Source organism: Hermetia illucens, chromosome 5 (genome assembly GCF_905115235.1).
Source record: "Hermetia illucens chromosome 5, iHerIll2.2.curated.20191125, whole genome shotgun sequence".
NCBI lineage: Eukaryota > Metazoa > Arthropoda > Insecta > Diptera > Stratiomyidae > Hermetia > Hermetia illucens.
In genome coordinates, this window is record NC_051853.1 from 92,183,245 (window position 1) to 92,210,737 (window position 27,493).

Below are 27,493 nucleotides of genomic sequence, written 5' to 3' on the forward strand. Positions count from 1 at the left end.
AAAGCTGGGAAAAATACTTTAATCGATTAGATGACGTTAGATACTAAATTATGAAAGGCATACCTATGTAACAGTCATTGTTATATTGCAAACAGGAGGAAGATGGCGTTTGCTAACTTTTTAGGGGAATACAAAAAATTCAAATACAAACTTAGCAAGCAATCGTCGTTAACTTTTGGAAAGCCATTTTATAACTGAAATTGGATATGCTCCAAGCTGAAATGTTCAATTTAGGATGGGATTTAAGGACTTTCACGTTTATTGAAAGAGATAGTTCAGATTCGTTTTAGTTAGTCTACGGAAAATGCAACCCCTAAGACTTAGCATCTGGCTAGTATGAAGTGTTACACGTTAGCAAATAACTTCTCATGAATTTCAAACAAACGACCCTCGTCGGAGTACAAGAATCAGCTCCAGTAAAAGCCAACAGCGAATGAAATTGGTCATGGAGAGAAGGAAGCGAGGGAAGAGTGAAGAAAGCGACTATTTCTGCTGATGCTATTTAACTGGTTGACTCTACAGTATATGGCCAGAAAGCAAATAAATTGATGTGCGTCGAAGGAAGTTGCTTCTTGCTATTATTAATATACCAGTACGGATGGGGCATAGGTGTTTTCGTGCTCTTTGAGTTGGGATTTAAAGATGTGCTCGAAATATTCCCAGCTACTGATCCTTGCACGTGTTGACGATGGTTAGTTCGTAGTAGCTTATAGCTACAATCAAAGTGTCCAGCATATGGATATGGAAGTTAAGGGTTGGTAAATACTTTCTAGGTCACCATCAGCATGAAAGGAAAGTGCTGCAACTCGAATAATAAAAGAAATTGGAAACCTGACTACGGTCGGTTTACCCGCATAATTGCATCTTCTAGAATACAGAAAAGGAAGTCACAGCAGAAAGAAACTTCAGCCACAAATGAGGGGGGATTACAGGCCAAATCTTTTTTCAAAGAAAAGGCGGAAGAGGGAGAAGCTGGTGATGCCAAACCTGTATGCGAACACCGCGAATCTGGAAAGGCTCCCAGTCGACAGCAGAGACCATGTACTGCGGAAGAAAGATATGATCGTTGCTGTATCACCAGATCTACCAACATATACAGAAATTGGACGCAAAAAACTGAAGAGCTTGGCCGGATGTGGGGACGAGCTAATAATCCTCGTGAGACGCACTTTCCGGGTTAAGACGGTTACTCATCACATATAAGACTTCGCTTATGGCTATAAGTATAAACAATGGTCAAAGTAATTTGCAGCATGCAAAAGACTTTTCCTTTCTACTAGCACCAAGGCTCACAAAGTTGAAGAATTGCTCTTATCAGTTTCGGGTACAAGAGCCATGGGTTCGGTGTAACAAAAGCTTTGGTATTTGATCAGTAAAGGGGGTTAGAATCTTTTACGAAATAAGTTTTGCTGGACTTATGACTGTCAAGGTAGGGTGTGCACCAACATTCCTAGGCGACTAAGGAGTCTTTCCGAGACAATGGAGAATTGAAAAAATTCAGAAAATTGACGGTATTCAAAGAGAAATTCCAGACGAGACTCCTTTATGTTGAACTGCAACTGCGAAAGGAAAATTTCAATGCTATGCATAATCCTTGAAATGGGTGAGTCGGATAAGTTTGAGAAACCGGATAGACTTTCATGAACTCCAAAGTGGAATCACTGCAGGCTCTCATGGAAGTACAAGTACATCCAGGAAACCAAGTAACATAACTGGGAGGATAGTCTTCATACAGAAGCCAGATAATTTCACACAGATCACATTGACATCATTCTTGTCTAAATGTTGAAGAGACTGAGTGTCGCATTCGCATCCATTCAATGAAAACAAACACGATTAATAACGTTGATTGTTGATTGCTCATTATTGACTGAAATCTCGGAAGGATGTGTAGAAATATACAAGGCCCTGACTTCTAAAATTGTAATTCGTTTCAATTCCACATCTAAATTAAATATAGTGAAGTTAGTCTGGTTATCTGCCCACTGCTAAGAGGCAAGTGAAATTATGAATTCTTTTGCAAAAGAGGGTTCAATTTCTCCCATAGAGAGACCGGAAACACGGCCCAGAAGCAGTGGCTAATGCTGGTATCAAAAACTGGGAGCAGGCTTGCTATAAAGGCATGTAGCAGACCTTCAATGCCCCTAGAAATGTCAAGTTCCCCTTGTCAAACTTACTAGATAGTTTGTCCTGTCGAAAAGTCGGATGATATACAAAGGCATTGTGGATATTCTGAGCGGCAAATTTTTTACTAGTTGGGCGTACGTTCAGACTAGAAACAGTACAGGATCATACAGGATCATACGTGCCTAGATTTGGCTAAGAGGCAAGTGAAATTATGAATTCTTTTGCAAAAGAGGGTTCAATTTCTCCCATAGAGAGACCGGAAACACGGCCCAGAAGCAGTGGCTAATGCTGGTATCAAAAACTGGGAGCAGGCTTGCTATAAAGGCATGTAGCAGACCTTCAATGCCCCTAGAAATGTCAAGTTCCCCTTGTCAAACTTACTAGATAGTTTGTCCTGTCGAAAAGTCGGATGATATACAAAGGCATTGTGGATATTCTGAGCGGCAAATTTTTTACTAGTTGGGCGTACGTTCAGACTAGAAACAGTACAGGATCATACGTGTCCTAACTGTGAGGGGAAGCAAGCAACGCTACGCAGGACACTTCTTATGTGAATACCTCGTTCAGATACGAAATTTTTTATGCTGATGTGTTTTAATTGCGGTACGTAAACGAATTTGGGATACTCCTTGACCCAAAAGATCTTAAATTTTCTTCCTCTTTCTCAGCTTTTGTCCCTTCACATAGCTCAGTTTTTCCAACTTGAGCGAGAGGAGGCCTTCAATAAACCATGATGTCTTTCCTCAAGTACCTTGATTGAGTCATAAACCTTGGCGGAAAGTTTCTGGGTTTGGGGACGGTGGAAAACAGAGCCAAAATGAACTTAAATACCGGCAAAATCAAAGTTCTGAATTTGGTAGGTAGTCGCGTTAAATAAGGAGGAAGGAAAGTTGTTAATTCAAAACGTGCCTTCCCAGCCTTTTGCAGGTAAGATTGAAAACCTTCATGCTTGCTTCCTTGCCTTTTGCTATGTTTTCAACTCCTCCAGTTTATGCTGTTATTCTTTATGAGCAATCAACTAACTTGGCTCCTCTTCCTTCCGCTTCTAGATCGTTTTTTATTTCCCAGCAAGGTGAAGGTGAAGGTTGAAAAAGGTTCTTTCCCGAGTCGAGTAACATTCCAATCGATGGCGGTGACTCTGTTATCTTCTCGCGAATGGGTACGGGGCACAGGGTCGGAATTCTTCTTTGATTCAAACTGATTATTGACTACTCCCGTTTTTTCCTGATAATGGCTGAAACCATGGGCCGGCCTGCTTTTTGCCTCTTCGACGATGTGGCCCGCAACAAGTCTTGCAAAATCGTTTGTATAACCGGCAGACTGTTACGTGAAGTGTTCTAGAAACCGGGCCTAGAAAGGACCCCTGGATCCCCCAAACGTAATCTCCATAAACTCTCGCCTTGGCGTTTCATAGGGCCTTACCGTTTCATAGAGCAGGGAGGGACTCTCATACAGTCTCTCAATATTAGTAAGAAAAAGCCCGGTATATGGAAAGAATTTTTTAGTGTGCCTGGCGTGTACACAGTTTTGAATAACAGTTTGAACCGCAGAAACACACACACGAATAGGCCAACCTTTCTTTCAGTTTTTACAATCTTTTCCAAACATTAAATGCGCTTGTCCTTGATACAAACTGAACCGAGAACTGTATGATGAACTCCCACAGACGCAATAACAGTTAACCTTTTATTTAAAAAAACGATTGTGTCTCATGTTAGCTACAAAATTTTACTGAATTGGTACTGAAATTTTCAAATCCGGAGACTGATAGCTGAACTATTCCATCAAAATTGCAAGTGTGTGGCCGGGCTCACGGAATTGAAGGTATTTATACAACAATCATTACGAAAAGCACTCCCCTATCGAGATCAACTCATGTACGCCTCAGCTTGATGAACCGCATCCAATCCCCGACAGCATGCATCGCTTCGCTGGATATACTCCTCAAAGTGGTCACTATACAAACGACCGCTCAGTATCTCGTTCACCTTTACTGATCACCGCGGGCCTTGCAACCATCCAGTGATAAGGAAATTAGGCCCTCTTCAGATAAGTGTTGAATGTGATGAGCAGTAGGCTCATCGGAAGTTTATATACCTCTGTAGCGATACCGTCAGGCTCTGGCGTGTTCTTACTTCTGATAAAGAAGAGCGCCTTTTAAATGGTGAAAAGTGGCTATGTTTAGCATCTTCTACTCCGTTGATATTACCCTGAATGAGATGCGTTGCGAATAATGTCCTGTACAATTTGGTCTATCTGTACGTCATTGAATATATAAGGTATCTACAGAGCCGTGATTTGTTGGATGATCAGTTTATAGCCAACTCCCCATGGGTTCAATCCACCCCGTCTTCTGTCGGTAGCGAGCTTTGTTTTTATTTATCGCGGTGCGAAATCTCTTTTTAGTTGCTCCGCACCCTGTTTGTCATTTTGGTGTATGTCCCTTCCCTGTCATTTAAAGAATGTGTCAAACGGCAGTATTATTGACACTTTTTGCACAGGTCGATAATTTCTGCCATCAATCCTTTCGTAGAGGCTTGCGAACGCTGGGGAATAATTTCTGGGTTCCTGAAACTAGCGTTATCAGGTTCATAACTAAATTTACAACAGTAGCAGATGCAGCCATTCACTTCCGGAAGTGTCCTCCAACTTCAAATTCTTCACCTTCGCAACGTTCCACGCGCCGGAAGAGTACCAGGCGGTTTTACGTTGAGAGATAGTATCCATAACTTTAAACGTGATGTACTGATCGATGCTTGCCAAGAAGTGTTCAAGAACTTGCCGCCTCCACCGATCACACTAGTGATTCCGACGCGAAGATTACGTTGAAAATGCTTGCTTTGCAGCCTAGGCGCTGGAATGTGGGCATAGAACTGATGTTTATGACTATAAACCCCATTTCCGCCGGCATTTTTAAGATATGCGATATATCTGACGTTTTCACGGGAGCGCCTTTGTCGTTGCAGATCTTCGCATTGTCAACTACTTTCCCGTTAAGTTGCTAGTAGGTTGTAGATATGTATCCAAAGTGTAAGCGTTTGTAACACTTGGAAAATCTGTCTGTATTCCTACCTTACATGCTTTCTAATCAATTCTGATTTCCTGGCTTTTCAGAAGTTCCCTTCCATATTGCGCAGCAATCTACACCTCAGAAAGTTGTTGGCATCGAGAACTGGCGAGGGTCATGCTAATCTGTGCATTTGTTGCATCACGCTTGATAGGTTCTTTCACTTCGGTGTGCTCTGCAAGACAGTCAAGATTTCCAAAGAGCACATAGGCTCTAGGCCAGAAATCAAAGCCTACAAGGAGAAGCACCCTTCCTTTTCCGCATGAACGATACTTCTGCTTCATAGTCCTCGGGCTTGATCTCATAACGGATTTCAATCTTGTCTTCCACCAGTTTAATGAGCAGAGTTTGAGGTTGTTTCTTCTTGTTCTTCTTCGCTTTTTTTTCTGTGGCCTGAAAACTACCTGTATGAAGCCTCCTCTGTGCTCCTTTTTTCCTCCTCTATTAGCTCTGCAACGTAGTATTTCTGGAGTTGTATTTGGCCTTGCACAAGTCACTTCGGCTATTTCAGCCAGTGAGGTCTCCTTCACTAAACATTGTGCCAAGTGACCCATTTGCGTACTGCGACCAAACGAAGTCAGAAATGCGTGTTCGCTTGGAAAAAAATCCTTTACCTCAATCCCCTCATGCCCGATCTACACTTAGCTGATCCTGGAATATACGAACGGATCAGCAATCAGGATGACACAATTTACTAATGTCAATTCGAGGTCCACCTCCCGCCCGCAGTCCCGAAGAAGCATGTTCCAGATACATGCCACAACTACCTGCTTGCCAGAGTCAGGTTCACATCACCCCATCGACGTTTGCAGAGAGCTGTCGACGGCTTCGTGTACCGGTCACTCCAGGGTGTGGTGCTTAAGTAATCCAATTAAGTAATTATGATTACTTATTATTTTTATTGAAATATTTAAGCGAACTCAATGCGAATTTTATACAGCAAACTCAACGCGAATTCTATACAGTAAACTCAACTCAAATTCTATTTTCAAAAAGGACTTCCATAGTCTTTAGCAATTTTCAACTTAATCATTAAATTCAGTGACAGGTCTGAAAAACATAATTACTGCGATCTTCCACTCCCTTGGTGTGCCACGCAAAGTGGATAGATCCGCGCCATCTATTCGCTCGCAACATTCGAAATAAATTTCGAATGCTGCGAATCCTGCCGCGCCACATCACTCCGCCCCCAGATGAAACCTAGGGGGTTTCAGCGACTGATCCCCGAACTTCGTTCGCCGTTAATCCACAAAGCGGACACGACGTTGCTTCGGGGCGCACGCGGGTTTCAGCCTGGACAAAGAGACCGCCTTTTTGTGACCACCGATCTCGAGCTGGAAGAAATGTTCTCCCCGCTCGAGAACGCGGTACGGGCCCTCATATGGAGGCTGCAGCGGCTTCCGGACGGCATCCGTCCTGATCAGCACATGCGTGCATGTGTCCAGTTCCTTGGGCGAACAAGCAGGTATGGACGAGTGTCGAGTGGGTGGTGTCGCCTTGATGCGCCGGAGATTGTCCCTCAGCAGACGCACCAACCCCGACTCCGTGAGACCCGATCTCTTGTCGAAGACCGGATCGCTTGGGAGTCTTGGGTTCTCCCCGTAAACCAGCTCCGCGGGGCTGGCAGCAAATTCCTCTCGGCGGGTTGTACGAAGGCCGAGTAGGACGAGAGGCAAGACTTGCGTCCAGGACGGGTCGTCGCGTGCCATAATGGCGGCTTTCAGCGTCCGGTGCCAACGTTCCAACATCCCATTGGATTGTGGGTGGTATGCCGTAGTCCGCTGGCGTTTAAAACCAAGGAGTTTGCCTAACTCGGAGAAAAGGGTGGACTCAAATTGCATTCCCTGGTCAGTGATGACCACTGCAGGGACGCCAAAGCGAGGTATCCACTCTCGACAGAGGGCTTCAGCACATGATTGCGCCGTGATGTCTTTCAGAGGTATTGCCTCAGGCCACCGCGTGAACCTGTCGATGATTGTGAGGCAATACTTATAACCATGCGAGTCTCGCAAAGGCCCTATAATGTCGAGGTGTATGGTGTGGAAACGCTTGGTAGTGCGGGGGAATGAGCCCACTTCTTTCCTAACATGCCTGGAGACCTTACATTTTTGGCATGCGATGCACTCTCTGGCCCAGGAATTAATATCCTTGTTCATGGAGGGCCAGAAGTATTTTCCGGTGACTAACCGGTTTGTTGTCCTGATGCCGGGGTGCGCCAAGTCGTGAACTGCGTGGAACACTTCCTTGCGAAATGTGGCCGGAATGTATGGCCGAGGTCCCTTTTCCGAGTCTTCGCAGCAGAGCGAGAGGTTTGAGCCGAAGATGGGCAACTCCCGAAATTTGTATTTGGGGTTGGACTTGAGGCTCTGAAGTGCTGCGTCATCCACTTGTGCCTTGGCAATAGCCGAGAAATCGAGTGAGGCGGGGATGTTAACTTCGGAGACACGAGACAAAGCGTCAGCAACAATGTTGTCCTTCCCGGACACGTGCTGGATATCCGACGTAAACTGGCTTATGAAGCTCAGGTGTCGAAGCTGACGAGGGGACGCTTTGTCGGGCTTCTGTTTCAAAGCGAACGTGAGAGGCTTATGGTCCGTGAACACTGTGAACGGCCTGCCTTCTAGGGAGAAACGGAAGTATTTGATGGACAGGTATGCGGCGAGCAGTTCGCGATCGTAGGTGCTGTAGTTCCGTTGAGCGGGATTCAACTGCTTCGAGAAAAAGCTCAACGGCTGCCAAACTTGGTCCACCTTTTGGTGAAGGGCAGCACCTACTGCGATGTCAGAGGCATCAACAAAAACGGCTAGGGGTGCATCTTGCAGAGGGAATGCCAAGAGTGTAGCGTCAGCCAGTTGTTGACGAGATTTGTCAAACGCGCAGATAGCCTCTTCAGACCACACGATCTCTCGTGTGTCCTTAGTTTTGGGGCCAGACAAGTACGCGTTCAAAATGGACTGGAGATGGGCGGCCTTGGGCAGGAAACGACGGTAGAAGTTTAGCATGCCCAAGAACCTCCTCAACTCCCTCACTGTCTTTGGACGCGGGAAGCTTGTGATTGCTTGCACCTTGTCTGGGTCGGGCTGTATTCCTTCAGGGGAAATGAAATGGCCGAGGAATCTCACCTGTTGTTGAAGGAATTTGCATTTCTCAACGTTTAGGACTAAACCGGCCTCAAGGAGACGTTGAAAAATGCACTCGAGATGGGCTAAGTGCTCAGACTCAGTGGAAGAAGCGACCAAAACATCATCCAAATATACGAAACAGAATTCGAGGTTTCGCAGGACTGAGTGAATGAACCTTTGAAAGGTTTGCGCCGCGTTGCACAATCCGAAAGTCATCCGGGTGAACTCGAAGAGTCCAAAGGGTGTGCATATTGCCGTCTTTGGAATGTCTTCAGGAGCTACTGGAATTTGGTGATAAGCCTTGGTTAAGTCCAAGGTCGAAAAGATGCGGCAATTCGCGAGGTGATGCGCAAAGTCGTGGATGAGTGGAATTGGATATCGGTCAGGAACAGTCTGTGCATTTAGCCTTCTGTAATCCCCACATGGGCGCCATTCGCCGTTTGGCTTAGGGACCATATGCAGTGGGGAAGACCAACAGCTGTTTGAGGGCCTGCAGATACCCTGTTGAACGAGTTGTTCAAACTCTTTCCGTGCAATTGCCAGTTTCTGAGATGGTAGAGGACGCACCTTCGAGAAGATCGGGGAACCAGTAGTGATAATGTGGTGCTGCACAATGTGCAGCTTCACTGGTTTGGAGAGACTACAGTTGGTAGTAATCTGGCTGAACTTTTGGAGAAGTACCCGAACACGAGAGTCGGTAATGTCTTCTAAAAGAACGGAAAGATTATTGCCTGGGTGAGATACCATATGTCCCGACGTATTAAGGTTGGTCGTGGAATCTATAAGAGACTTGTTTTGCAAGTCCACCAGCAATCCATAGTGACACAGGAAGTCTGCGCCTAGTATGGGGAAGCTGACATCCGCCAGGATGAAACGCCACGAAAACGTCCTACGCAAGCCAAGACTCACGTCCACTTGCCTATACCCGTACGTGTTTATGCGGGAGGAATTTGCTGCCGCAAGTTTGAGCGGTTGAGGGAAAAGTTGATGATGCTGGGGTACGGGAAGAACCGAAACCTCCGCACCCGTGTCGACGAGGTAGTTGCGCCTGCTGAGGGGGTCAAAAATAGTTAGGCGACGTGGTGCTGCGTTCTGGGTGGCCGCCGCCAAAACCCCCCGCGGACCTAGTTTTTTGCGGTAGAAGAGAATCTACACGGTAGCGTACATCTTGTCGCTTTATCCCCGAATCTGCGGTGGTACCAGCAAATCCCTGGGTCCGTGGACTGTCTTGACGACCTGCTACCTGATCGCCCTTTTCGGATGGCAGACCGCGAGCGTGCTCGCGATCTGGCGCCCGAACGCTGAGCGTCCAACGTCGCCCGCATCTCGGCCATACTGGCTGTTAATGCAGCAATCTCGCGCCTCAATTCACCCACCTCATCCGACGGTGGTTGAACGGCCGCCAAGGTTGGGCGTACGTACACCTCCTGAACCTGGTCGGCCGTCGCTGCCAGTTCCTCCAAGGAACCGGAGACGCAAGCGAGGATCGCCTGGGTGCCCTCCGGGAGCCGACGCAGCCAGAGCGACTTGATCAGGTCTTCGCCGATCTTACTCCCACCCAATTGCCTCATTTCACGAAGCAATTGGCTGGGAGTTCGATCACCTAAGGTTAAACCTGCCAGCAAGTGGTCTAATTTTGCCGACTCGCTTGCCGACAGGCGCCTGATCAACTCGCTCTTGAGCTGCACATACGATGTCGACTTCACCACGTCGGACACCAGAAGTATGGACTCTTCGTCCAGGCCGATCACCGCGTAGTTGAAACGGGTCGCGTCCGATGTGATGCCGGACATTTGGAACTGTGCTTCCAGATGCACGAACCACAGTTCGGGGTTCCGCCGCCAAAACGGAGGAACGCGTACGGCGAGGGCGGTCACTTGCGGGTTCGATGGGCCTGCTGCGTCTTTATTGTCAAAAGACATCTTGTTTCACGAAAAGTACGAGATTGAAATGCAAACGCGGTGAGTTTATTCTGAAACGCGGTGAACTTTACACCGACACGGCAGGCCGCACCCACAAATGCACGCACGAAACGAGAAAAAACGAAGCGGACGCTATCCAGCGCAGACCAAAAACACCACCAATGAGAATGGAGGACTCGCGATGCTAAACACCTGCACGCCGACTCTTGCAGCGATTTCAATTTTTTTATTACTATTTTTTTTTTAACTGAATAAATAAATAAATATTATATATAAATGAATAATAATTTATCTTAAGAATAACTCCTCGTTGTTTGTCGGCTGTAGCTGCGGCGTTGGCGGTGCTGGGGACGTCCGTTTGTTGCCGTTGTTGATCGTTGTGGCAATGATGACTAGTCCGGTGCGTGAAAGGTGTTGTGCAGGAGGGCGTGCGTACGGGAAGTCGCGTGAAAATCCACTTCTGGTGAGGGTCCGACGTGTGTCGCGCAGTACACTGTGTAGAGAAGGTTTTCTCGCGTTTTTCTTTCTTGCCTCTGCTCCGACTCGGGATGTGGAGATGTGACACGTTTTCGTGATGTTTACCACGGCACTCCACACTCAACTGTAGATGCGAACGCGTGAAAATCGCTTGCCGTACGGTCTACTGATGTTTTGGAAGGATTTCTCAGTCCTTGGAAGTTCTATTTCTGCCGTGTTGTTCGGACGAATTTTTGTCGTTAATAGAACTTCACCAATGTCGGCGATGGTGGAGTTGAGTGCGGCGGCGAAAGTGGCTGCGGCAGCGATGGCGGCTGCGGCTGCGGAACTCTTACTTATCTCCAATCGGTTGTTGCGGCTGCCTGCTGGGCGATTGTGCTTGCGCAGACTGCGATTTGTTGATGGGGATGATGATGTGCTTGAGTTTTTCAATTTTGCAGGTTCTGGGAATTCGGGATCCTAGTTGTTGATGCTGTTGGTGCGAGTTCCGGGGTCACCAATTAAGTAATCCAATTAAGTAATTATGATTACTTATTATTTTTATTGAAATATTTAAGCGAACTCAATGCGAATTTTATACAGCAAACTCAACGCGAATTCTATACAGTAAACTCAACTAAAATTCTATTTTCAAAAAGGACTTCCATAGTCTTTAGCAATTTTCAACTTAATCATTAAATTCAGTGACAGGTCTGAAAAATATAATTACTGCGATCTTCCACTCCCTTGGTGTGCCACGCAAAGTGGATAGATCCGCGCCATCTATTCGCTCGCAACATTCGAAATAAATTTCGAATGCTGCGAATCCTGCCGCGCCACAGTGCGATGCCGGTTAAGGGGCAGAGCTGCTTGTTCGGCCATCTTGCAGGCACTATTTTTCATATTGTGAGAGCCCCGTTAAATATTGGAAACGACCCCGGGGGCTTTGAGTAGAATGGACGTAATAGTTCACGGTAATCGGCGATGATGTGGGTAGAAGATGAATGATCATTTTAGTGGGTGTATGTCTCTAGCAGACACCGTCTGCTAAGATAAAGAGATAAAACTGAAGTAAGGGATTTTTTTATTCTGCTCTATGACATTATGAAATGCTTTCTTGGCGGTTGTAAGTTTTCAGTCAAAAGGCTTGAGGGTGACTTATTATAATAATGATGAAATTAATGGGAAAGACCTCTTCAACACGATCCTTAGTTGTACGGCACTTGTCAACCCGCTGTAGTTGGAATCGTTGCTTCACATAAGATACAGAGTTTGGAATCTCGTCGCAAATGATTTTTTTTATTACGAGAAGAATTCTCGTTTAGAGAAGTTCGCACAAGGGGTATCAGGGATATTTAAAATCCAAAACAGGGAACGACAAGGCATCATTCTGTCACTGATACTGTTTCTTCTTGTGGCCGGTCAGTCGACATCCTTTTATCTCCCTGCTGCCAATGACATGGAGGAGGTTAATTTACAACGACACCTTTCCACAACCACGGCGTTACTTCTCCGAAAGGGGGCAAGGACAGCTGTCCTGAAGATTACCACAAACAAAAAAACAAATTATAAGTCTCTAACTGCATTGACGGAGAAGAGACTGTGAGACTTAGTTCGATGTGATGTGACACATTTATAATGTTAAATCCGCTATCTATTTCATCCCCACTCTGAGAATGTTGATAACTCCTCCAATATTAAGTTGGACTAGTCAGTACGAATATTCTCTATATGTTTCCAATTCCTTTTGAGGAATATATCTGTGATGAGAGCAGTTTGAACGTTCTGCGAGAAGTCCATTTCGATTGGTAGCAGGGTCCTAGACATAAAATCTGCAGAGTGTAAAAGCAATATAAATTAATGAAGGGTACTTGCACCTCCTATTCGGCTGTCATAAAAACTGCTTAGCACTCTGTCCCAATGGAAATTTCCATCCCATTAGTCGAGGAGCGACTCAATGAATTTCCTGCTAACAAAATTTTCAAAATATTCCATTAAAAGTCACTTCTTCCAATTTAATAGCCATTACCCTAATGACCACAATGTACTCCAGTTAAACGCTGCACAGTTTCATTAAAAGCAAAATCCTCACCTTTGCAATCTTGGAATGTACATGGCAAGCCAGTCTTTTCCATGTTCCGTGTACGGGCAACAAAAGGAAATCTGGCACATAAGAATTCAATTTGAATACTTCGATAACAAGGTGGAAAGAGCTTACGAAGGACTTTAGCATTCGTGCCGGACAATGTGCACATACAAATTCCATCTAAGTTTTCCCCCACATTGTTACGACAATGAGACATCCTATCTATTTGTCAGTATATAATGCAGTACTTACGTTGCTCGCAAAATGCTCCTTTCCATCCACGTTCGCAATTGCATTCACCTTCGATGCATCGTCCGTGTCCTGAACATCCTGGCTCCTCGCATTCACCGGACGGTATATCGCATTCCGGCCCCTTCCAGCCTTCTTCGCAGTGACAAATTCCTCCGCCGTAGTGACCATGAGCCGAGCATAGAACAGGGCATACACCTGCATTTTGCGAAATTCAAGGAACGTATCGGTGCAGGGCAGGAGTGTCCCGTGATTAGATTGTCGTTGTTGTTAGTTTTCCATCGTAGTGGTGGAGCGCCATGGTAATATGAAAGAAAGTTAAAAAAAAATAAATTAAATTAATAGAAAGAAATAAATGCATTAGAGTTGGGAAAGGAGAGGCCCCATAACTCCCTCTACCTTTAATTTCTAGGTCCTGGAAGGCTCAATGTTTTCACTATAGTTTCACAACCGAAATCATGTTAACATGCAAATTCCAAAACTAATTTATACTAATTAAAACCGATGCAGTAATGAAATACCGATGAAGTGAGGAAATGGAACGAAAATCGAAGCTGTAAAAGGTAAATCCAGGGAAACAGAATCCAGACTTTCTATTAGGAGCGAAAGGATTTTTCTGCCCACATTGAAAGGTAGTTAGGCTCAGGGGCTATGCTGTTCAAAAGGGTCTAGTGAGTTTCACTTTTATAGGTCGCATGACCTGAAAGTGCTCTTGTATTCTTTTCCGCTGCAAAAATGGAGCCATCATGAAATATACCATGTGCTCCTGAGTCCTCTTCGGTGATTGAATAGTGGCGAATAGGTAGATAAAAGTAAGTGGAAATCTATTATGAATATGGCGGCACTGGAAACGCTGAAGAGTGGATTGAACTACTAAGGCCGGTTGGATCGAAATCCTTTGTACTGGAACAGCATCCGCAATCTCCTAAAAAAGTCAATAAACTCTTCGCTTAAACGAAGTGCTTTCGACATCATTTCATCCGTAAAGAGAATCTTCAAATTAAAAAAAGAGGAAAATTCCAATATCGACTTCTTTCACGCCATCCAATCAATCTAACTCTCTATCTATTTCTGAAATGCTTTATCGAACCATGAAAAACATTTAGTAAAATGCTCTTTATTTTCCGAGAAGAAGTTCTTGAGTGAGAATGTGGAGTGGTGGGCGAGTGGAGTGGTAGGAAGTGTAAAGGAAATGCAGAGAAGTGGTTCGGGAACAAATAACAAACATGCAAGGAAGTCCCGTACGATATGGCTAGAAGGCAAGCGAGTACATATTTTGAGGAATCCTTTCACCTACGTACTTGTACGCCAGTGAATGGCAAGGTATGTGCTGATGACGATGTGAAACATACGTGAAAATCTCGAGAACAAAAAAGGGTCGACATGGATCCACTTAAGCCCTTTGTGGTTGAACATTGTAAACTTAAAATAGCTTGAGGTAATTTCAGGAGTCAAAGAAGAGCGTATTCAATACGGCTCGTCATCATGTGTGCTTAAAGATATCCGGAATTTTCTTTCGGCAAAACTCGTCGATTTTTTCTTAGGGAAGTTGAAAGTCACCCCGGCAAAGAGGAATGCAATTGCCCGCGAACATAACGTTCTGAAAAGAATGGAGACTGGTCTAAGGGAGTGAAAGCCATATTTGGCAACTTCAGAAAGTGAAAGTGGCATGCAAACGAAAAATCCTTTTCTATTCGCTTTAATTTTCAAACTGGGTTGAATTCGGAACCAATATTGAAGTATAGTAGTTGGTGCTTTGCGGGCGCAAGTTCACCATTCCTCGCTCTTTCCCGAGCAAGAACATCCTAATGAACCATATGAAGTTAAAACTGGACAATACTCACTTTTGGAACAGTCGGCACCCTGATATCCATCAATGCAATCGCATTTGCCTAGGTAACAACTTCCCCGTCCGGAACAATCGTTGGGACACGTCGTGCTCACACCCTCGGCCTCCTCAACCACAAGGGTTACACTGTGTGCCAGCAATTCATCATTGTAAACGGAGAAGAACCAACGCCCAGTATCCAAATATTGGAGAAGTGTAACGTTCACCATCATTGTGTCAGTGTCCAGGGCTGGCAAACCGTCCGACGAGGACCGCTTCGAGATTAAATGCAATTTCTCCCGAGGAGCTACAGTTGCAAAGATTTGTGGCTGCGAGTCCTGTCGCCCATGCGGTTGTTGTAGCTGGCGTTCAATGTGCTGCTGGGGTTGGTTGCCCTCAGATTGCGCTATATTTACGGTCAACCCTGGCGACATTTGTAACAGTTGTCTTATGTATTCAGGTTGATTGCTAATATCCAACAAGTCGACTTTCAGGGGTTCGGGCGAGGCAAGGGATTTCGGTGCGGTCGATAATGAAACAAATGTTGCCTTCGGGCTCATCCTCTCGTCCATATCGTCATCATCGCCACCATTGTACTCCTCATCGTCGGATATGATTTCGTAAGGTGGGGGTGTAGGAACCGCTTCGTACAGACTATCGTAGATTGCATCAACAGTTACATGACGTCGTCGACGTCTCCGTTTCAATCGGCTGTCCAGGCGTCCTCCTTTGATAAATTCCACAAAATCGTACTGTGTCACACTGGGGGCAACATTTCGCCTACCGTACACCGCGAAATTCGCACCCCACGGCATGGTCAGATTGAATCGAATGAACGCAGGCTGTTTATTCCGAAATTCCAAATTCCAAAACTGATATGGAGGGATTGTGGCGTGATAAACTTCGTTGAAATCTCGCAATTCAACAACTTGTGGCCATTTCAACTGTTGTTGTTGTGCCGCGCTGAATTGCTGTTGATCTTGGAATTGTTGCGGTTGTTGTTGCTGTGCTTGCTGTTGCTGCGTTTGCGGTAATATGTTGCCCAGAGCAGGATTCGCATGACCTCCACCTGTCGTGTAGGTGCTATGATCCAGAGTACTACTAGTTTGCGGCGATTCCTCCGTCGGGGGTTGTGTTGACCCCAGTGAGTTCTGTGTTTGTTGATCATGCGTTACGGACTTTACATCTTGGACTAGAATGCAATTTGATGAATCGATATTGGATTTCATCGAACTAACAGCTGAAAGAGAATAAAAGGAATGCGGTTAGTGGTAGAATTTCGGAAGTTATGAAAATTTCGGAAAGGAGTTATCTTGCCCAATTTCTTATGATTATGAAAGCTTAGTGCATCTCTTACTGGGTCTTGCTGAAGAAACTTGTAACAGATAAGGACTATGATAAAATCATAAACTTAAATCCTCACCATCATTATCAACAGAAGTCAATTAAGGATGCTAATGTTCTGAGTAGATATTTTTGCTCAATTGAAATAACTAAGAAATGAAAATAAGTCAGCTCATCGCAGAATTGGTTCCATTTAACAAAGGGGCGCGGGAATAAATTGGAAAGGGTAAATTTAAAACCTGGAATACGCAATCTGTTCTGACATTGCCAATGGCAACTTTGCTAAATTTTTACCCTTTTAGGGGTAGTAGAGGAAGGGGTATTTTTGCGCTCTTGTTACAAAATGATTGATTGATTATGCGAGGAACAAATTGTGCTTGAAAAGGTATTTCAAAACATACATACATAGGAAGCATTCAAATTCTATCCACTTGAAAATGTTGAGATTAGAGGCCGTGTAGTAAGAATAGCCTTGAATTTGAACTAAACATTAAACTTATTGTTATCAATTGAGATTGCGTATGATAGTATCAAAGGTGAAGTACTGTATTGTGTCATGTGCAGGTTCCGCCTACTAGAAAAACTGGTACGAGTGACCGAAGTGACGATGGCAAGACTGAATTCAATGTAAAGGTGCTTGGCGAGCTAACGCAATGCGTGGAAACGAACTGTGGAAAAGCAAGGAGATGGACTCGCCCCTACGCTTTTTAACCTAGCCGTTGAATATGTTATCCGAAAACTGCAGTTAGGTGCCACGGGGACATTTCTCTACAAAGATTCGCAAATAGTGGGATTCGCTGACGATATAAAAATCATGGCACGATTAATTGCAGACGGCAAGGACGTATTCCTACAACTAAATGAAACAGTGCAAGAGATCGGCTTCAGAATTAATGAAAAGAAAACAATATTCATGACCCAATCCAGAAGACAGGCGCGAATACGACAAAACCTGACAATGCCAATTTTAATTTTGAAAACGTGGACAAGTTTGTGTACCTAAAAGTAAACATGGCGAAGGATAGTAATGAAAAGGACAAAGTTCAGCGACGAATAATGATGTCCAACAAATCATACTACTCAGTCCTAACGATAACGAATAGTAAAAGGGTGCACAGGAAAAATGAGCTCCGAATCTACAAGATCATAATACGACCTGTGCTGCTATACGGCTGTGGAGCATGGACTCTAACGCAGACGTTAGAAAAGTCCATCGACACACTCGAAGGTAAAGTTCTACGTCGAATACTTGGACCGGTAAAAGAAGGAGTTGACTGGCGAATTAGATACAACCATGAGTTGTACCAGCTCAATGATGACCCAGCAGTATCGGTGCTAATAAAGCGACGAAATTTCCAGTGGTCCCATTACATAGAACGGATGGACGGCAAGTGAATACCTAACAGGGTATTAAAAGACACATCCGAAGGAAGTTGCCCAGTATGGAAGCCATGCAAACTTTGGGAGAGCTCAAAGAACGAGGCCAGTAAAAAGCTGCTGATCGAAGGATTAAGCGGAAGTCTATCCTGCAAGGCCAAGTGTAGAAGAAGAATTGAGAGTTGGCATTTTTTAAAAATATGTTATGAATTTTTGACTTTTTTCCGATTGCAAAACTTCGACTTAATTCTTAACTAAAGGGTGTTGAAAGTCTACAATAGGTATTTTAGCTCTGAAACCTCTTCTTTTTAGAGGTCTTTTGGTCCATTATCACTGCGGTGATAATCGTTCTCTAAAGAGAGCATGTCGTTTCCCAAATAAGATCTACATGAATTGGGAAATTCTAGCAATATTTTACTGCAAGTAACAGAGACAATTAATAAGGAGGCTTTTATGTAAAACCTTATATTGAGATGCTGGTTAAAAAAGTTGTAATTTTGTGTATTCGATTGGTTTCAGCAAAGCCCTTGGGGGTGTAATCCCATCAAACAGGGTGACCTAACCCATTCTATAGGAAGATTCACCGAAGGTTATCTAGTTCTATCGGAATCGGGATATCCTCTGATGACCTATTCTCCGAGAGATATTTTGGAAGAAACGCTTTCGGCCTAGTTGTTTCTGGTTAACTCCTTTGTGGGAATTTCATGATAATTGTAGTTATATCCATCATCATCAAACCAGAAATCCTTTGGATCTAATGTAATTATTGCGCCATATATTACATATTACACAGAGGTGTTGTAAAGGTCTCGTATTCAGTGATATGAGTGCTGAGTTCTCAGTATATACTATTACCGCTGGGGCAGTTACTATGGAGCTTTAATCGTGATCACAAATCATGAGTGTCCGAAAAAAGATTTTTGAATTTAATTCACCTAGCTCTTGTTCATTCCTTTGTGGAGAAACACTAATCAACTCATCAATCCACTCCTTTTAAGGGTTTGTGTAAAACAAAACAAAACTTTATTAAAATCGATTTACCGTCTAGTCTGTCTGTCACATGCACTTTTCTCAGAAACGGTTACTCCTTTTGGTTTAAGAGGAAAGAGCCCCATATACAAAAGAGGGTTGGAAATTTTTTTTATCGAATATAACCATGTGTGATACCAAATCAAGGGTTTCAATTAGTTCCTTCCAAAGCAGGTCAGTTTAACATGATGGAAAACGGTGGAATGCGAAGGCTGGAAAGTGACCATTCCTTTTACAGGCCCACTCACAGGAACTGTTCAGCCGAAAAAATTGACAAAAATCAAAAAGTTGCCACACTCGCCTCTAAACTTTACAATACTCTCCCCACTGACATCAGTTCAAATAAGGTTAACAAATTAAATTACCATGTTTTTTAGAAATTGACTGAAACCTCCTCTCTTCTTTTTTTTGTTCAGCCTTTGTCCCGTTCACAAACTGGGTCGGCTCGCAATCCGATTATATTGTTTCTAACGATATTGGATATATTTTCTTGGTCAGCCTGTCGCGGGACCTGTCACCAAGAGAGATCAGATAGGATGTAGCATAGTGAAATAACTCCAATATACTTTATTTACCTCTTTCCCCGATCTCAGCATTTTATTTTTGTTTTACTGAGGAGAGTACAAGGTACGTTGCCTCAAGCCCTCCTCCTTTACCTGGTCTTGGGGCCAGTATATTGTGTTAATGATACTATAGTTTTGGTAGGTCAAATTTATTGCTTTTGTGTCAATTTACCGCAATGTAAGACCCTGATATTCAAGGTCTTACATTATCGCACTAAAGTAAATACTGTGACTAATTAAATGCATGAACATTACAAGTTAGGTGCAAATGGAACGTTCGGGTCCTCATATTAGTAAAAGAGCAATTTGTTTTCACCAAATATGGCCATGTGGATTATCAAATGAAGGGTTTCAAGGAGTTGATTCTTTTTCTTTAGCCTTTGCTCCATTCACAAGTGGAGGCAAGCCGAGATCGGTTGCACCATTTTTCTCTGTCATTTGTCTGATCTGGAGCAGTCGCGAGGCTTTCAAACCTTCATCGATCACTGTTGTTGGCGGCCTTTTGGTCATTTACCATCGACTTCGACATTCAGACCAATCTTGGTGAGTGAGCGGCAGGACCATACCATCGCCTTCCTCGTAACTTTTCCACGATTGGTGCAACGCCATATCGATCGCGGATATCCTCATTCCGATGAATAGCAGATATTAGTTTTGACATTCGTTACAAATGAAAGAGTGTCCGAAAGGAATAAATTACTCCAAGGGCTCATTTTCAGAAGCTACTCAACGGAAAAATCTGTAAAAAATTATGGGTGTTCGTGCACATGGTATGTAGGCCTCAAAGCACTCTCTGTTATGATATTCAATAATAGTACATTTTTATATTTTGAAAATTTATTGCGAACATCCCTTAAGTTCATCCTAGGTCCGTAAAATTGCAGTAAGAGAGGCTTTAATAGGGAATATAGTACTGGAAAATTTGGTGGGGATCCTACTATTATTTATAAAATTCTAGTGGATTAAATTACTGCTTCCTAAGAGATAAAATTTCAGTACCACATCGAATTGAATATCGGGTATATTCAACGTATATATACTACATATGTAGTACGGTGATCAAAAAGTAAGGTGAAATTGTCATTTAAAACTCCCGGGCATTAGGAAGGCAAGTAACTTTTTTTTTCCTAGGTTGGTAGGACTGTCTATAACGGAGCGGAGCGAATATTCTTGTGCGGACACGCTGAAAATGTTGCGGAAGGCCTTTGGTGGACAAACTATAGCCCAAAAACATGTTTATAAGTGGTATAACGAATTCAAAGCGGGCCGAGAACGCGTTGAAGACGAATCGCGCTTTGGACGACCATCAACATCTACGACGAGAGCCACGTCGAAAAAATAAAGATGTGGTGCTTGAAAATCGTCGATTGACAATTGGAGACCTCGTTGATAGTCTGAACTATCATTTGGCTCAGTTCAAAACACTGATGCTTTGTGTCTCAAATGCTTCAAGTCTGGAGTGGTTCCAAAATCGCTCAATTTTTTTGGAATTTTTCGTGACTTTTCTGCCGAAAACTCGACTCATATCATTCCGCAAGCACCGAATTCGCTTGATTTGGCTCCGTGCGACCTCCAGCTATTCAGCAAACTCAAAAGCTAAGGCGGAGACGCCGTTTTGACACGTTTATATGACTACATCACGAAAACGGGTTATGTGACTACAAAAGTATCCCAACGATATGCGCTCGCACCTATCAGTACTAATCATGCTTGGAAATGTGAGGAGTGGATATTTCAGTGTAGCTTCAATATTTGCAGTTAGACCTTCATTGTTAATTTCGCCATTTCTTTAGATTTTTCGTATAATTCTGTCCTTTGAACTGGCTTCGGCCAACTGGAATGGTTTTTGCCTATTTCGCAATTCATAAGTAATTACATGTAATTGCGCCCAACGTGGGACTAAACATTCGTAAGATTCAGGCTAGACATTAGTTCCGGCTCCCAACTTCGTATTGTGTATCGGATAGAGAGATGATAGTTTCTCGACTTTGATCTCGGCTAGGTTACACGGTCTTTCCCCGGAAGCAAATGATCCTAAGCTTTTGAATCTGAATCCAAATAAAGCTTATCTACCTTTATTAGTCGTTATATGTACATGAAAGTATGAATTTTAACGTTTCGATCTTCATTACGTAATGAAGGCACTTAAACTAAAACTCTTTAAACGTAACTTTCAAAATTTAGTGTGAAACAAACCGTTATTAGAAATTCAATGTCTGCTGGCCTGTCTGTCTGTTCACCTCTGATTTATTTGGAAGATGGAGATTTGATGAGAACATGCCGTCTATTTACTTCGTTTACATATAGCAAAGTGGCCCCATTTTTTGCAGAGTTTAAGGAGACTCCTCATTTTTTTCACAGATTATAGCCATCTGTGATATCAAATGAAAGGGCTCAATCACTATTTCGGATTTGAGGTACATCAGAGTGGAATTAGAACTCAAAATTTGTGCTCTGGAAAATGAAACATTTTTTCAGAATTTATCTAACCGCAAAATCTGAAAAAAAGTCACAATGGTAGACCTATACGAAATCTAGGCCTCGAAAAAAATCCCATTCCGATACCTTTTCAAATAAAGTTAATAATATCATAACATATTACCATATTTTAGGAATTTACTCCTCTTACCCTCTTATAGGTAATGATATAAAATACATCATCCAGGGCAGAGGCAACTCATCAGGCGCTACGTCTGCCTGGATGAAACAGCAAGTCATATATTTTGCAACTTTGATGCTTGCCCAAGGATGAGGGATTACAACCAAGAAAACATGTTGCTTTCCAACTGGTCCGGTCCGCCATTAAGTGGATGACGGACTTAGGAATCCTCGATTCTTAACCAAAATGTAAGTTTTGTTTCCCCGCTTTTTTCTTTTGAAAGTAAATTCAATTCTTTTGGTCAAATTGATAATTTTTGGTGTATTGTTGTAATTCAAAGATATTGCTTTCGATGCCCCTGTGCTTTTAGGGCCTCCTTCTTGCATGAGATCTTTTTTACTATGTTCGAAATTTCGTTAGTTACTCTGATTACTAGAGAAGTGTTTATTACAATTAATTTGTAATGATTTATGAGCTTAAAATGGGACCATTTCCAACTTGGATGGTCTTTTGATCATCTTGCAACCCAGAAGGCATTAAATAGCTAAGGTCGATTATGATTTCATTGAATAAAAGTTGTACAACTTTCTTTGTCGGAAACAGTTTTTTTTGAAAATATTTTTAAATTTTCCAAGCCAATATCAAATCATAAAATAGACTCGGATAGTTACTCAGACATGGCCATGTCAGATTATCCCTTCATTTAGAGTTGAGGGGATAGTTAAGTGATAGTTAAGTGAAATAAATAAATGTCAACAATAATCAATAGGAATTTCCTTGTATTATTTTTTTTTGGCCAGAATCTAGGTAGAATCTTACTAGTATATATTCCTTACACATATTCAGATGAGAAAACCTTTGCTTTAAAATGTATAGAGCTTCCTTCACTCATAATTTCTAGTATTGCACCACCATTTTCCTAAAATATGAGGACGAGAAAACATCATCATTGCAATTCTCTGTAGCGGAGCTATTTAACTCACCATCCTGAAGGTCTACTGATAGTTGTAGGTACATTCCGCCTTCCATAACAATGTTGTGTAGGCTTCTTATTTTTTACTACAGTGCTAAATTTTTTCTTCTTTTCTTTTTCTTTTCACTGTTGGAAACTTGGAAGCTAAGAGCACCTTCAATGCTCTTGGTGTTGTTGTCTTTCCTCTTCATGGCCAAATTTCTCTGACCGTCACTGTCACTTTTTGATTTTCCGCTCCCTTCCCGCTTTTCGTTTTGTTCAATTAGATGAACTTAAGGAAGAGTAACTTACACCAGATTTGCAGATTTTTATTACACTGAGTAAAGCTATTTGGGCTGTGAAATTAAAACTCCTAATTAGCAGTTTTCCAATCAGGTTTTGATATTGGCTGTAAAGGACAGAAGTGCAGGGGTTCGAAGGAGGTTTATTACGTAAAACACGCATTCTCAGAAACTACCCAACCGAAAATTTTGAAAAAATTATAATGGCCCATGCAAATGGCATATATTATTATATTTTGAAAATTTACTGTAGAACCCCTTAACTTCATCCTAGATCCATCAAATTTTGCTGTAATATTTTATGTTCTAATATGAAGCATCATACTAGAAAATTTGGTGGAAATCCTATTATTATTAACAAAGTTATAGTAAGTCATATTTGCCTCTTTCCTGTCAAATTACTTTTCCCTAAGAGATCATACTAGCTATGTATAAATGAGACCACCGTATTCAAATAATTTCTCATAAACATTAACGAAACCTTTCATACCTGAAGCGTTGAGCTTCCGCTTTCCGACTTGTTTACATTTATATTGCTAAAATCGGTTTAATGTCTAGTTATGCCTCCACGTCTTCACAGGTACATATTCGGATAGAACACCTAGACTTCAACATACATCCCATCCAGGAGGGCACGCAAATAAAGTTAAGTAAATTTACTCGAAAATCCTCTTGAACTTCACTCGAGAACTACACACAAACAATAATATAGAACTATAATGTAGAAGATGCTATTGAAAACCCTGTGGCTAATTGCACTGTTACTATCCACTCCCCAATATAAAGCCTAGCACCTCAAAGTGAGACTATTTTCATGTTATAACGGTAGGGTTTAATTTTGCACTCTATCCCAAAGGAGTAAAGGAGGATATTAAGGAAAAAACTGAAATCCCACTCTTAAACCCCGTTGAAAAATCGCGTCGGTCACCGTCCTAAAAGTTATGGTGGTTCAAACGGGAGGTATTTTGATATCATCATAGTAAAGTGTGATTTGCCAACTTGACTCTCGGAGGGAAGGGGGTAATGTCTGCTAGAGACTCATATCGGCCACTACTGCTTCCTAGCAGCGAAAATTTAGCGAAAACCGTGACTATAGCAGTTTCAGGACTCCGGTCATCAAACAACTGAACGATTTTCCAGTTGCCGTGATTTGGCGTATGGTTTTCGGTTCTTCTACAATCTTTCAATAATCTATTATACTACAAAGGGCATGGTCATTATTGAAGACACGCTTTCCTATCAACAAACTCAGGTACGCGATAAACTAAAAAAGTATTTTCCAAAACGATGGGAAGCTCACAACTTGGCCAATCTGGTCGCTTCCTCGGTGTACCATGTTCTTCCGATTTTGCTTTGTGTATAGGATTGCATCATGAACAAATTGGCCGAGCGCAACTAGCCTGCATTGCATGTATCCTGTTAATAACTTTATGGAGCATAGCACATCCATATAGTCTCTTTGAAATTATCGTGTTTTTTCTCCGTTTTCAATGAGATTGCGGATCAGTTTTATTATCATCACACTAGATGCAGTGCAAATGGTAGACCCACAATATCGAGACAAAATCAAAACATACATAAACAATGAGAGTGAGATGCTAGCGCTCTATCCCTTCAATTATGGTGCAGTCACCTTGATTGGACCACTTTCCAGGGAGAAAATCTCACTATAATCTAACATTTTTTTCTGAAATTTTGGAGGATTGATCGAGACTCTCTTAATAAGGATCATCTAGGTATTTCTAATTAAGACGCGCTGTCCTGATAATTTAAAAGAAGTTATTTTGAAAAGGTATGCAGACTTTGTAACTACAAAGGTGAGGTAAGATTCTGAGGTATTTCAGAACACTTCATGCATGACAGAAGGACCGGAGAGAAAATTATGCCGAAAATCCGGAATATTGAACAATTTTCGAACCGTTGGAAATTATTTGCATCCGCTCCACCACTATCTCGCCAAGTCTTAAAAGCATCTCCGTATTCATTAACCAGACGACACCGGGGTAAGCAGGAACATCCTAGGCAGAAGTGACATCTAATGAGCATGTAATTTGGTCTGGATCTTCGCGGCTCCACGCGAGTTTTCTGGAACTTATCGTAGATTTCCCCAAATAGATGCGAATAAGATTAGGGACTGGCAAACTTTTTGAGCACTCAGATGCTAGTGGTCTGTTTTACTCGAAACCCCAAACAGATACTTCAGATTGTGCTATGAACCCAATATATGATATATTGGGGATGACGTGTGATGGACTGAAGTATCCAAATCGACCCTTCTTCCCACAGTTCTGAGCCTTACTAGTACAGATGCGTGCAAGCGCTTGTCGACGGGGCACTTTAGTGAAGACGTGCTTAGATTTGAGAGGGTTCTATGGGCTTCTACGTTCAACTTTGCTAATTAGGTTAGGTTAGGTTAGGTTTTGGGATGGTTACGTCATTGTAATTGATCATAATCAAACGGGGGCATCATTTTGATCATCTGCTACACCTACACTCATCGCAAAAGCAGAATAACAACCAAGGTGGAGTTACTACCCATTTTTGAAATTTGTGTATGTAACGCGATCCAAACAAATGTAAATCGTTTACCTACCATCGCATCAAAGCCCCTCGGGTTTTCTCAAGGGTATGTAGTTGTTCAGATTGTTCTTCAAGTAACTCGACCGCTCTATTACTAGTAACTTTCGAAGCAACATTGAATGGGTTTATGAAAAGAAATTCAAAATTAGTCAGAGATGAGATGGTCCAGCGGATATCTTTTAAAATACTTGTAAAAGTTTACTTAAAGTACCTACGCCTTGGGTGACCAATCTGGAACCAATTTTGTAGTTTTACAGGACTAGTTTATTATAACACCTATTTTCATAGAGAGAAGTGATGCCAAAGAACGAACTTTTTAAATTTGATAGATATTGCTTCTTAAGTGTGTTAAATGCACCACGAATTTCCAAAGGACATTGCCCTGATTTCGTAGGTTGTCTCCTTTATTATTCCTCCACCATTTCAAACTTGCTGATTAGGTTAGGTAGTGGGTGTTTTGAAATATTAAATCGTTGGTTATATGCATGGCAATGGAATGGCAACTAAAATATTAAATCACGAACTAAAACTCTTTCTTCAACATTATTTGCATCCACCTTCAAGTTTTGTATTTGCAAATGTTTCCAACTTCAGCATATTAGTTTGACCTATTTCGAAGTTTCAAGCAGTTTCCCGATTTTCTTGTTTGCGCTGGTGTGAATATAAATAGTTTATGTTCAGTTCACAGTAAGTTTCCGCCAATAAATAGACACGAATAAAGTTCGCATGGCTACATTTCAATTGTAAGAAGGAGCAGAAACACATCCTTCCTTAAATTCCATTCCTCAGAAATATCATTTCAAGGAAGAAGTGTAGGAGCTGCTTCCAAACTGACTCTTCCTCTTTAAGTTCACAACCATAGACATGATACATCGCATAAAAATGTGATTTGTTCTCTATTTCAATATTTCCCGAAAAAGAGCACTGCGTCGCCTGAATAAATTCCACCGAAGAACACAATATTCTGCATTAATTTGGGGATAATCCGCATAATATAATCCATCTCGAGGCATAATCAAAAGCAAATATGTGATCCATTTCTGCCTAAAGTGACGTTATTAAAGAAATTCTGACATACAGCATCCATCCACTCCGTGTTTGCCACTCGTGTATCGTATATCCATGCTCGTCGCCCGAGTCAGTCAGCCCCGATCCCAAGGGGGAATCTACCAGGACACACGAGATACCTTTCAGGCTGACGGGACATAATTCAAGTTAACATATTCAGTGATCTGAAAGAAACTCATGTTTAATATTATAACGTGTCCCGTGACTGAGGTCCTCTTTTTCTCCCACTCCTCCCCCGCTTAATGCTTCCATCTTCCCCACACTCTACTGCCGACCGGGCAACAAATTGTAGATATAGTATAAGAAGTAATGGCGATTGGGCGAGAATATCTTGCCGCTGGACACTTAATTTATTTAGGCATCCGAATCACATTAAGCATGTTCGAGTGAGTAATAGATTTCAAATGCGAATCGGAAGCGGGTCCGAACTACATAAACGTCCTGGTGTTCACGTTTTAATGAGGTGCCAGCGTAGCGATCTAATTATTATGCCTACAAGTCATAATTACAAACACTTTGGGCACGCGATAAGTTCGTTTAGCGATACAATTAACTGGAGACGTGGTGCCACTGCCATAGTGAACTTGGGAGTTAAGGACGAAACCGAGTGCACGGCAAAGGAGTAAGACTGCGATTGGATCGAATTTCCACTTGATTGTTGTGTCCCATAAACTGTAATGGACTCGTTTTAGTTCCCTAATGTGTACATTGCGTCCAGTGCTCATTTAAAAGCAACATAGACTCTTCTTGCTTACAGTTGCGCGAAGGAAAAACGCTAGCCTGCTTTCGAGTAAATTCAAAATCTAGTTTGCTGAGATTTGA

At 42.5% G+C, this 27,493-nt stretch overlaps 1 protein-coding gene across 3 annotated transcripts in view; it reads right to left on the bottom strand.

Moving 5' to 3' along the window:
• Positions 1-27,493, bottom strand: part of LOC119656739 (teneurin-a) — a 769,843-nt gene that overhangs the window by 238,787 nt on the left and 503,563 nt on the right. For all 3 annotated transcript variants that reach the window (XM_038063287.1, XM_038063286.1, XM_038063288.1), the window contains 2 exons: positions 14,874-16,097; positions 13,033-13,227 (listed from right to left, as the gene is read on the bottom strand). In XM_038063287.1, the coding sequence (XP_037919215.1) occupies positions 13,033-13,227; positions 14,874-16,097 (1,419 nt within the window). The remainder of the gene's footprint in view (positions 1-13,032; positions 13,228-14,873; positions 16,098-27,493) is intronic.